Source organism: Suricata suricatta, chromosome 1, assembly GCF_006229205.1.
Source record: "Suricata suricatta isolate VVHF042 chromosome 1, meerkat_22Aug2017_6uvM2_HiC, whole genome shotgun sequence".
NCBI lineage: Eukaryota > Metazoa > Chordata > Mammalia > Carnivora > Herpestidae > Suricata > Suricata suricatta.
The window spans coordinates 119,772,944-119,785,708 of record NC_043700.1 but is presented as its reverse complement, the minus strand read 5'-3'; the positions used below and the strand labels follow the sequence as shown (position 1 = coordinate 119,785,708).

Genomic DNA, 12,765 nt, shown 5'->3' with positions numbered 1-12,765 from the left:
TTACTATCTGTACCTTTACAGAAAATTTGCCAACTCCTGATAGAGACTTATAATATACTTCTTTATTTTTTTGCCAAAAAGATTCTTCAGATTTTATGTCCTATGATAGTGTGTTGATTGTCTTCATTTGTTTTCATATTTTTCTTTATTATATTTTTTTCTGTAGGTAATTTTTTTTAATGTTTATTTACTTAGAGTATATGGGGGTGGGTGGGGTTAGAGAGAGAGGGCAGGAGAGAACTCCGAGTAGGCTCCAGGCTGTCAGCGCAGAGTCCGGTGTGGGGCTTGAGCTCACGAACTGATAGATCATGGCCTGAGCCAAACTCAAAAGTTGCTGAACTGACTCAGCCACCCAGGTGCCCCTTGTCTACAGTTTTAATTAACCTTTGTTTTTGCCTCATTCTCCCTTAGCACCCGCCCATAGTTCTTTTTTATCTTGGTGTTAAAAGCAATTATTTGCTGTTTTAAATGTTTTTATGGGTTTTTTAAATATATTATGGAAAACATGTAAAAGTAGAGAGACTTGCATAATGAAATTTTATGTCCATATAACCTTCACCCATTTTCTTTTACATTTATTATCTGGAGAAACACTACTCCCATTTCATCTAGACCCCTCCTTAGGAGTATTTGGAACCAAATTCTAGACATTATATCATCTCTGAATATTTCAGCGTGTTATCTCTAAAACAATAAGGACTTTCTCCTCTTTATTCTACCTAAAAAATGAGTATTATTTTCCTTTGCTAAATTGGTTGCACTGACATGTAATATTTAGCAATTTTATCAGATGTGAAAGATTATATTTGAGTGTTCTGATCATATTATAGATTATCTTCATTTTTAAGTGTGTATTTTGTTTTGTTGAGGAACCCACACATTGTGAGGCAAATCCTGACTTGATCTTTGAAGACATGGAAGTTATGACAGACTTTGAATTGCATGTGCTTTGTAAACAGTATCGACATATCAATAGCTTCCAGTTAGACATGGACTTGATTTTAGATTCTGGAAAATTCCGAGCTTTAGGACGCATCTTGTCTGAATTGAAACAGAAGGTAATGAAGAAGAAAGCTATTCCTCTTACATTTTTCCAATTACGTAAACTTCTTTAAAATAGTTCTGGCATGATTTGATTTTGTTGAAGGTGTAGCCTGTGAATGTTCTACATTTTTTAGAAACTAATGCTTTGACCATTTAGGAGATATATTTGGGGATATGTTTTCCTGATTACTTTTCCTCTGTTGAGCCTCAGAAAAAAAATAGAAGCTAGTAAAATATGTCTGTATTGTTTTTGAAAAATAATCACAGTTGTCATTATTTCATATTGATTATCTGATGATTGCCCCAAAATTAGTATTTTGAAGATATTTTTAAGTTATTTTACTACCGCTATAGTTTCTGTGTGAAATAGTGTACATTTGTATGATCATAATCCAAATAGTACTTTTGTAGCTGTTTTCATTAACTGTTCCTAAGAATTATATTTTAAGTCTGAAGTTTAGAAGATAAGATTATTTCTTTATATACAGCCTGTTATATCTATAACAAGAAATTTACCTTAGCTGTGATTACTTGATTTTTATTAAAGAAGCTGTTGATCATTATATACTTATATCGTTTTATTTTTCCATGTATCTAATCCATATATGTATTTTCACAGGGTGATAGAGTTGTATTATTTAGCCAATTTACCATGATGCTGGATATTTTAGAGGTTCTCTTAAAACATCATCAGCATAGGTACCTCAGATTAGATGGAAAAACTCAGATTTCTGAAAGGTTCGTATACTTCACTTTTAGTTTCAGAAAATCTCCACCTCACCTTCAAATAAGAGTAAATATTAGGATTTTAAATATGTATAGAGCATTTGATTGAATTGTCTTGCTTTGAGTCTTTTGTGTGGTTATTTGAAATCATTGCATTAAAATAAGGAAATGTTTCTTTTTTAAGTTTTTTATCTGAATTACATACAAATATATTTTAATATTTAATTAGAATTGTGTACCTTACAATGTTTTTCCCCTTTAAAACATGTTTCAAAGCCTTGAAGTACCTTACATTAAACCAAGATTGTTTGTTTTAAAACCTTGGGCTTTTCATATTTTAATAGTAATTAAGTTTAGTTGTTTATTTTTTTAGTGCCTGGAGATTAGAAAGATTGTCTTCCAAAAAAAGGGAATGTTTTTACTAGTGTGTTTGAACTTCATTATATCTTTTGGTTTGTTCTGTTTCTTTTCAGCCAGGTTTTTCCCCCTGCATTAGAGATAGAATTCATGCTAAAAGAATACATTGCTCTAGTTTGATCTTGAGATCCGTAGTTCACAGGGATCAAGAGCAGCTGCTGACAGACTTCAGAGAAGGCTAAAGCTGACAAAGGCTAAAGATTGAAAAGCCATAGATAAAATTTAGATAAGCCAGAAGTCATTAAACAAAGGGGGAAATAACCCGTTAGGATTACTCAAACCGGAATAGTTGAACTAACATGAGAGTTAATAGAACTAACATGAGAGTTAATAGGAAGAAATATGGTACGGAAAAGTCGTTGGTGAATCGAGAAGGTCTTTCACAAAAATCACTTCAGGAAGAGTTCTTTAGTGCCAGGAGGATGTATTTACATCAGCAAGGTGTTTTTCCATGTAGTGTGATTGTTTTCGATTTTAACTTTGTACATTTTAGTGAAATTTAGCCTAATATATTTATGTTACAGGATTCATCTAATTGACGAATTCAATACCGATATGGATATCTTTGTGTTTCTGCTGTCAACAAAAGCTGGTGGCCTAGGAATCAATCTGACTTCAGCAAATGTTGTTATACTTCATGATATTGACTGTAACCCTTACAATGACAAACAAGCAGAAGATAGATGCCATAGGGTAGGCCAGACTAAGTAAGTGTTTTCAGTTGAAATTTAATTTTATAGAATAGTAGAATATAGTCTTGTCAGTATTCTGCTTCAGTTGTTATATTTTCAGCAAAGCCTGACTGCTGATATATTTCATACCAGCAGTGTTGAATATGACTTACTTCACTATGTACTGTATTCAGTTTTTAGTAGTTAAAACAACCTCCTACCCCACCCCAGTTAGTTCTGCAGCTGATGAAAACAAAATATTATCAATGGTTCAGCCCATTTGAAACATATTAGTAACTGAAAGGCTTTTTTGTTAGACCATTTAAGAGTCAGATAGACTTAGTAATATATCTACTATGGCTACTCTGTTATCCTTTAGGTAGCACATTATTTGAGTTGTAGGTATTTTAGGTGAAGGTTCATTTTGACATTGGAGGTGAAAATACCTATAATTCAACTCTGCTTTCACATGTGAGTAGCGAATAATCATTGTTTTCTCTGTGGAGTATGTATTTCCAAAAGACATTGATAAAATCATTTATGAACCAAATACTTACAATACCTATTACGGGACTAAAGCATCCTGTGTAATCTTTATACTTCACTATACTTCCTTACTTTTTGTACTGAAATATTTGTTGGGACCTGATGAACAAAGCATGTTCCTTTTTAAAATGGAATATCTCTCTGAACCCAGACTGTTTGTTGTAAGAAGTTTTACTAGTAATTTTTGGAGTACAGATATCTTTCTGTCTTCTTGAATCAGTAAGAAAGGATGTTTAAAAGTTTCATGCTCAGAAAATGTTAATCCCAAGTAATATGAATAAAAGTAAATTTCAAGTTAGAGATATATTTATTATGTAATCTTCACATTATTCTTACTGACCTCTAAGATGTTTTATGTAGTTTATATATATATCCAGATTTTATATTAAGTAACCAGTGGACATATCTTCTATTTTCTCTAGAGAAGTACTAGTTATAAAATTAATAAGCCAAGGGACAATTGAAGAATCCATGCTAAAAATTAACCAACAGAAATTGAAACTAGAACAAGATATGACCACAGTAGATGAAGGTAAGTTGTTTGTTAGCAGAAACTTCAGTACTTATTTGTATGAAAACTAACAGTAGCAAGGGATTAACCAGAAAGATCCGAATCCTTGCCTGGTACACAGTACAGGGAGGCACGGGAGAAGTAGGCATACTCACTTCAGAAGTACTGCAGTAACTAAGATGATTTTGCCAGAATTGATATGAACATTTGATTTTGTAAAATTCTGGCTTTTCTATCCCTTACCTCTTGACACCAAAATATCCCCCAAATAAAATTAGATAGATCTCTAATGTTATCCACAGTTTTATGATTTACTTACTACATAAGTAATGTCTATGAACACAAAGATTTAAAATACATGACATGATATTAATTTATTAAGGACTATAACAGTTACATTAATTTCATTTTGACCAGTAAATAACTGCACTAGAGTGCAATAAAATGCATCCCCCCGCACCCTCCAAAACGTAGTAATTTCAGATTGAAGCTTGTTGCGTATTGGAACCTGTAAGAGAACCCTCTTCGCTTGACCTTTTTGAAAAGATAATACAGTCACATAATTCAAGATTCAAAAGATATGAAATGACAAACAAAAGACTTCTTCCTACTCTGTCATCCATTTTCCCCATAAAAGTGACACACGGGCCTTTTTAAAAGGCATGTGACCACTTATTTTATGTAGATAGATGTAAATAAGCATATGTATTTTTTCTTTTACATAATTTAGCATGCAGCCGTTTATGTCTTAGTTAAATTTAGTTGGAGACAGGCTATTTTATCATTCTGGTCAGTAAGAATATTCCTAATATTGATCATGGTTTATTTCAATTCAGCAAATTTCCATTGACTATGTCCCAGTATTTTGCTGGGCATTCTGTATATAAAGAGTTCAGTATATTTTAATCTGTTTTAAGAGCAAGAAAGGCATATGATGAAATTAGAACGAGTCCTTCCTGTGCACCATTTATTTCTGGTGCTTCAGGTTGGGGAGGTAGGCGTTAGAGCAAGTTTGAGTAAGAAGTAACCGTGATGATTACACTTGAACAGTTAGTCACTGGGCTTTGTGTGGAGGTGCAACTTGCCGATTTCAGGGTTATGTAGCAAAAGCAATAGAGTGAATGCATAAGACAGATTCCACAGGTCAGCATTTTTTCCTGTTTGTTTCGTAAGGGCATCTTTTCAGATTTTTTTCCTTATTGTTTTGTTACTGCATCTTCTCAAATTTAGTAAAACAATTAGCATTCTCCTTTAGTAGTATTAGCACATATCCAGATATGTACATTTTATTCTAACAGTAAGTTTAAGTAGAACCATTATAGTTAGCTAATTGGGGTGTTAGCAGTTTGTTGGCCCACCTGTCTCTAAAATATATAGGTTGCTTCTCACGGGCTAGTTTAGTTCCCCAGAAACATTCTCTAGCCTTTTATGAAATGAGGACAGTGGCAGACGTAGCAAGCCTACGGACTGCATTCTTACAGCGAAGACACTGCTCTAGTCTTCTGCGGTCCCCACGTCCAGCGTTCTTCTGATTCAAACTTCCCAGAGAATGTAGCTTCTTTTCTATATCAGGGGTGGGTGGCTGGCTCTGCTGCACAGGCTTTAGGTGTCTTGCTCTGCAACCTGTTTTAGCTCTGTATATTCCCCATCTTTTAGGAGCTATGCAGTATCTCCAAGGTCTTGAGCTTTGGGAGGTGGGGAAGTTTTTGCTTTTTGTTTTGCTATAGTCAGCTTCTGTTCTTCCATTTGCTTTTTATCTTCCAAAACTTGATAGCTTTCTCTCCACTGTTGTCTTTTTCTTCTGTTCACTGTTTTGTATAGTACCCTTGCCTTTTTTTTTTAAATAGTATTTTAATGTTATTTCAGATGAGACCAGTGTGGGTTCAGTACTGTCTAGCCATAAATCATGTAAATTATTTGTATTTATATAAATATGTTTAGTCTAAAATTGTACTTGTATTTTCACATCAAGTATTTCTTAAAATAGCAGCTAATTTCAGCTATACTTTTAGACTGTTAACTTTAAAGATGTCCATTTTCCCCCATTTATCACTCTTCATCTGTCGGAAATTTTCCTTTGTCTTGTTTTAACAAGAAATAGTTTTATCTGTTTATGTATCAGTTTTTCCCAGTATGTGTTTTATTTGGTAGACTATGGATACAATAATGTCTTTACTCTCTAAACTATTATGATTTTGCTTCTAATTTCATTTAAATAATTTGACACTGACCTATTGAGAGTACGTGTACTCTTCATCTCCCACAGTAAGGTTCTTTTCCACTGTAAACAAAAAGTATACTTATAATTGCGTCTGTGTTTTATGTTAACAATCTGCACACACCTTTTCCCATGAAACTATGAAAGATTAAATACCACGAGTGTTCTCAGGAATGCTTCTCAGATCTTTGTGTTTCTAGAACTTGCCTTAGTGCTTCTCAGAGTACAGTCCCTGCACCAACAGCATCACCTGGGAAATTACCAATTTGAAACACAAATTCCCAAGCCTAACTCCAACCCTACTCAGTCTGGTTGGTGTTTCTGATCCAAACTAAAGTCAGAGAACCATTGCTTTAGAATAAGGATTATGGTTTGGGGATGTGTGTTATTTTTCTTTAATCTCTTAATGTGATCATCCCAGTAAATTTTCTACCTTTTAAAACTTATATTATGGAAGTTTTCTTGCAAAAATGTTGAAAGCATAGTATAAATGAATTTAACAGTTGTAAACATTTTGCTTCATCTAGCTTCTTTTACTCATGAACCATTTAAGTGAGTTGTAGACATAACACTTCATTCTGAATATTTCAGCATTTCCTCTCATTTGCCACAGTACCATTATTACATCCAAAAAAGTTAACAGTAATTTTCAAATATTATATATTGTCCATATCTGGATTTTTCCCAGTTATCTCCTTGAAGTCTAATATAGCCTTTTAAAAAAATAAAAACAGGATCCAAAGTTCATATATTGCATTTTATATCATTAGTATTTTCAAATTTAGAAGAGTTTTCCTCACCCTTCTTTCCACCTCTTCCTGAATTCCTAGAATATTGAATTTTGTTTAGTCTGGTTGTCTTGTTTGTTTGTAGTCTTGTTGTCTTTTACTCTCTTCTGGATCTGTCTGATTATTTACTTGGGTCACTTAATTTGGGACAAGTTGCAGTTTAGATTTCATGGGCTCTGTTAAGTCTGTGATGTTTCAGAGCAAGGGTGTCAGTGAGCTCTCTTGAGAGTTACTTTATGGAATAGTTTGTTTTTCTGTGCATATGTTTTTTACTAAAAGGAAAAGAGTAGATAACAGTACTCCTGATTTTATGTATGTGTATATGTGCAACAGAGAAAAGTGATTAGTTTGGGTGCATTTTAGCCATATCTAATTTCTAGAATTATTCATTGCTTAAGAATGTACAAATATTTATATACCATTGTCACCATAAACTAATCAGTTCATCTAAAAACAGTCTGAGTGACTAATTGAATTAATCAAGGATAACTAGATTCTATACCACCTTGACATAAAATGTTTTCCCACTGTAGAAAATCCTGGAGCCTCATTTAATTGAAATGTGGGGAGAACATTGGGAAAAGGTTATTTATAGTATGGGCACTTTACTCTTCAGCTGGTATGCCGTATTCACTATTTTGTTTAGATGTACCGTTAGGTCTAAGTCGGTGGTTGTATCTTTGTACTGAAGAGAAAAGTGTAGATGGATGATTTGTTTGGTTGTCTTTGTTTCCACTCTTCAGTTGGTTACATGAAGGTTTTCACCAAGTGAACCTGAGGAGTAAATACTGTGTGTTATATGAATAGAATATCATCCAGATCAATACCTGTATATCTTCAGATATATTTATATGAAATCAGAACCGTCGCCTGTAAATTGCTGTACTGGCAATATTAACATTAGCAAAGAAGTAGCCCTGAATACATGTAGGGATTTGCGAGTGTGTTTTGTTTTGTTTTGTTTTGAATGTTTTATTTATTTTTGAGAGAGAGTGTGAGCAGGGGAGGGTTGGAGAGAGAGGGAGATACAGAATCTGAAGCAGGCTCTGAGCTGTCAGCACAGAGCCCAACGCGGAGCTTGAACCCATGAGCCGTGAGATCATGACCTGGGCCGAAGTCCGACGTTTAACCAACTGAGCCACCCAGGCGCCCCATTGTGAAGGTTTCTAAACAAGGAATGACATTGAAACAAACTGGGCCTTGAAAAATAATTAGGGATTCACCAAAGTTAGAGAAAACATATTTCATAAAATATTTCCATTAAACTTTTAATGTCACTTTCTGACCTGCAGGTGACGAAGGGAGTATGCCGGCAGATATAGCCACGTTACTAAAAACGTCAATGGGCCTGTGAAGTTAAGGATTGCGAATTCCTAACTGATGAGGAAGTAACTTGGTGCACTCAAGGACATTTACATTATGATGACCATGGGGTTTATGAACATTTATAACTTTTTATAATTTCCATATTACATTTCTCATAGTATGGACAACTTTTTTGCCACTAACTGAATTCTCCAGATGCTCACATGTGAAGTTTCAAAAAAAAAAAAAAAGCCACAAATATGTAGTCCTGAAGATGTTAAATAATCATTTTACAAAACAGTTTTCTGAATGGGGATTAGTTGGTGATTGTTTGTAACAAATATGCTAATGCTTTAGAAATGTCAGTATTTTTGTAATTATTTCTACCTCCAAATATATATATATTGTCTTTCACTGGATAATGTGTGTAGATTTTTACATGTGCCTTATTTGACAATGCTTATGTCTTGTTTATTCTTGTCTCCTTTGAGGTTCTTTTTTTTGTTAGTGTAAAGGATGCAGCTGTATAGATTATATAGCTTTCGTTTTATTGCTATTTGAAGCAGATGTTCACCACTGTCAACAAGAACTCAACCTGAATTTAAAGGTGGCATTCCATATACTGACACCCCAGGTCCTCCCAAGTACTTCTGTTGAAACAAATTTGTTTGGCTCGGCACTAAGTTGTTTTCCAGTGAATAGTAACTGAAGAAGCCCTTATCTTGCTCCATGGATTAATTCCTTCTGTTCATTTCCCAACCGCACTAATTGTGCTGATTACTCTGCCTATTCTTGTGCATGTTTTCATTGATTTCCCTCTCCTGGCTTTTGCTTCTCTTGAAACTGTTGCCCAGTCACTTCTGCTCCAGTTCTCTTTACTCTCTAAATATAGTAGTTTATTTCTGCCACGTCTCCACGCATCAGCAAGATGTGGGTAACATTTGTCTAGCCTGGCAGAACAGATTAACAGGCTATTTCACTTCAGAGCAAACTGAATGTGACTTCGTATTAAGGCAGTGATAGGTACTGCATGGAAATAGGTCATTAACATTAAACACTTCTCAAAGTATAATTTATCAGTTTCCAGAATTTCCAGTACAGGACCTTTTGAAGAGAGAGCCATTGTTCAATTCCAATTCAGTGTGGGTGACAAAGTGAAATTTAGAAGAAGTAAAGTTGTCTATTTGATATTTAAATCTTTATTAAATCTTTCTTTAAAATTTTGCCTGTCAGTCTATCTTGCTGTTTTTATTATACATCAGTTTCTTTGTATTACTTGTGAGTTTCATGTTTTGTTTTTATTATGTAAATATCATTATAAATAAACTTATTTATAAATGACAGACCTGTTAATTATTGGAGATTATACTTTCGCAGCATCCTGACTTGCTAAGATGCCCAGGTCATAAAGTCCTCTGGAGTTAGAAGAGTAATGAAACTCTCAAAGCAATCTTCAGATATTATAGACTCTGAAAGCTCATGATTCAGTAGATGTACCCAATCTTGAAGGTATTTTGAGTGTATTCAATATATTTTAGTATAATGGGGCTAGAAAGGAGTCTGCAAATATTACTACTACCTCCTCCCACATCACAGGACCCAAATCACTTAGATTGTAGAAATACTACCTTTTAAAAATCTCTTATTGGATTTCTCATGACTTTTCTGTGTTAATGTGTCTTCAGTGATAGGCTGTTTCTTTTGTTGTTAAATCCATAGTATCTTTAATGAGATGTAGTTGGGTTCTCCTTGTAATGCTCTGTTATGTCTTTGGCTTAATAAAAGTATTCGTGATCATAAGTTGTATTTTCACACCCTTTTTAATAGTTTGATTCTCCCTTTACCCTTAAAAATGTAGAGCACAAATGAGATTTGTCTGTTTCTCAATAAACTGAAATTTATTACTTAGGATGTATTCCCATCAGTGCGTTCATTGGACTGATGTCAGTGAACATCATAATCCATTATCAGTAAAGGGCATGTAAAGCCATAGTTGTTGGAATATTATCGACCAATGAAGCAACTTTTATTTTCTAATACAGCGTACAAGGAGGTAGCAGGCATGTGCCTTATGAAACTATATTCTGGACCCCAGAGACTTACAACATTATACCAGGAGATACTTACATTGCAACATTACTGTTGTCTCTGATTGTTAGTGTTATTGTATAGTGGTTAGATTGGAGTATCAGGAGATTTGGTTTTCGTTTACTTGACCCTGAGGCAGACACTTAAATGTCCATAAAATTAAGGAAATGATTCTTGAAACTTCCCAAACACATCTTCCCAAAATGTATTTTTGTCTGACTGCAGTCTGCAACTCTGATTCATTCATATTCTCTCATACTTGCTCCCTCAGCGAGGAGCCATTCAACTTTGGGACAGGGTGGGATAATGGAATGTCCTTCAGTGGAAAACGGTGACCTAAAGGTTAATGATGATGCTATGATTGAAACGAAATATTTACTTATGAAACCTGCTGTGGTTGCATTTTATAGTTGACTTGTATAAACAAATGAAATTGATTATCTTATTTTGAATTTTATAATTTTAGATGATCATTGTATTTCTCACTTTTCCAAAATTCTATTTTTGTTAAATCTTGTCAGAATTTATGAACATGCATCAGAAGGAAGAAAAATTACTACCTTTATTATCTAGAATATTAATTGAAGTTTTGTGAAAGATAATTTTTCTTTGATAAGAGGATAGAGTACTTTGCAATAAGATTCACTTAAAACCAACCTATTACCATTTATTAACAGCCACTAGTGATAAGAAAATGTGATCCAGGGCTCCTGGGTGTCTTGAGTCTTGATTTCGGCTCAGGTCATCATCTCATGGTTTGTTGAGTTTGGGCCCCGCATCGGGCTCCATACTGACCATGCGGAACCTGCTTGGGACTCTCTCTCTCCCTCTTTCTGCCCTTTCCATGTGCTCTCTCTCTAAGGAAGGAGATACTGTTTAAAAAATGTGATCCAAAGAAGCAAGTTTTTCGGGAAGTGCACTTTGTTTTTATGCATAATCTTTAATACTGTATCAAGTATTTAACATCTTTTCTCCTATTTCATAGAACATTGTCATGATGAAAAGTGCTAAGCACCTTAAAACAGGATCATATGTAGCTGGGCATTCCTTTTTTCTTTTTATTCCCCTACACCTTCTCCCCATTTATGGCTTCTCAACCATGTTCTACTTCCTCTGTCCTGCATTTCAGGCACAAGGCCCTCTGTTTCATTGGTCTGTTCCTATATATAACATCATATGCTAAGATTAGTCCAATATTAATAATATTTTGTAAACTGAACTAGTATATTCCAGTGGTATAATTATGGTTTAAAATTGGTTGAGGAGTAATCCATAATTCCTTGCAAGATTCCTAAAACTTGTTTAGAAATAGCTTGTTTATATGGGTAGTTCTTGCTTCCCGTGGTCATGTGGGGGCCACAAAAACGACTTGACACGTTGAGATTGTGGAAAGTAACCTTAATCATTGTGAAGACCGTTCATTGTTCTAGGACTTCTTTCTCAGCGCATTAAAAACATTGTTGGTTATAAATGTATAGGTAAATGAAAAAAGTAGTAAAATCAATTTTAGTAGTAAAAAATATATTACTTTTGTAAAAATGTATCAATACTTGTATAATTACAAGTGAACATTCTTTTTATACCTTGGCAAATTGCAATTCTAAATTAGTATCACTCTTAACATTTTTAGTTCATCATCACTGTCCCTGAAAACTGTACCTGCTTTTTTTTTTTCTTTTTTAATAGGCTTTATTTTCTAGAGGAGCTTTAGGTTCATAGCAAAATTGAACAGAAAGTAGAGAATTCCCATATATCCTTTCTCCCCTCACTTCCATGAATGCCCCCATTCCAGAGCAGTAAATTTGTTTAAAATCAGTGAACCTACGTTGACACATCATCATCACCCAAAGTCTATGGTTTGCCTTAGGGATTGCTCTTTGTTTTGTATTTCCTATGAGTTTAACAAACCCGTTATAGTATACAGAGTAGTTTTACTATCTAGAAATTCTCTATACTCCACCTTTTCGAACCGCCCCCCTTAGCCCCTCACCACCACTGCTCTCCATACTTTTACCTTTTCCAGAATGCCCTGTAGTTGGAATCATACAGTATGTAAGCTTTCATTGGCTTCTTTCACTTAGTAATCTGCACTTAAATTTCCTCCGTGTCTTTTCATGGCTCCACAGCTCATTTCTTTTTAGTGCTGAATAATATCCGCTTGTTTGGTTGTGCCGTGGTTCATTTGTCCAGCTCACTACTGAAGGGTGTCTTAGTTGCTTCCAAGTTTAGGCAAGGACCAGTAAAGCTGCCACAAAGATCTGTGAGCAAGGTTTTGCGTGCACCTAAGCTCTCAACGCCTTTGGGTAAGTACCTAAAAGCATAATTGCTGCATCGTATGGTAAGAATAGGTTTCATTTTGTAAGAAACCGCCAAATTCTAAGTTGTCTTTACCATCTTGCATTCCTGTCAGCAGTGAATAAAAGTTCGCTTTCCTTTACATCTTTGCTAGCA

The 12,765-nt window shown here is 34.5% G+C and overlaps 1 protein-coding gene across 5 annotated transcripts in view; it reads left to right on the top strand.

The window, feature by feature from the left end:
* Positions 1 to 10,026, top strand: part of SMARCAD1 (SWI/SNF-related, matrix-associated actin-dependent regulator of chromatin, subfamily a, containing DEAD/H box 1) — a 76,229-nt gene extending 66,203 nt beyond the window's left edge. For all 5 annotated transcript variants that reach the window (XM_029943126.1, XM_029943125.1, XM_029943127.1 and 2 more), the window contains 5 exons: positions 870 to 1,058; positions 1,664 to 1,782; positions 2,712 to 2,894; positions 3,827 to 3,936; positions 8,214 to 10,026. In XM_029943126.1, coding sequence (XP_029798986.1) covers positions 870 to 1,058; positions 1,664 to 1,782; positions 2,712 to 2,894; positions 3,827 to 3,936; positions 8,214 to 8,275 — 663 coding nt within the window. In that variant the 3' untranslated portion in view covers positions 8,276 to 10,026. The remainder of the gene's footprint in view (positions 1 to 869; positions 1,059 to 1,663; positions 1,783 to 2,711; positions 2,895 to 3,826; positions 3,937 to 8,213) is intronic.
* Positions 10,027 to 12,765: the final 2,739 nt, after the last annotated feature.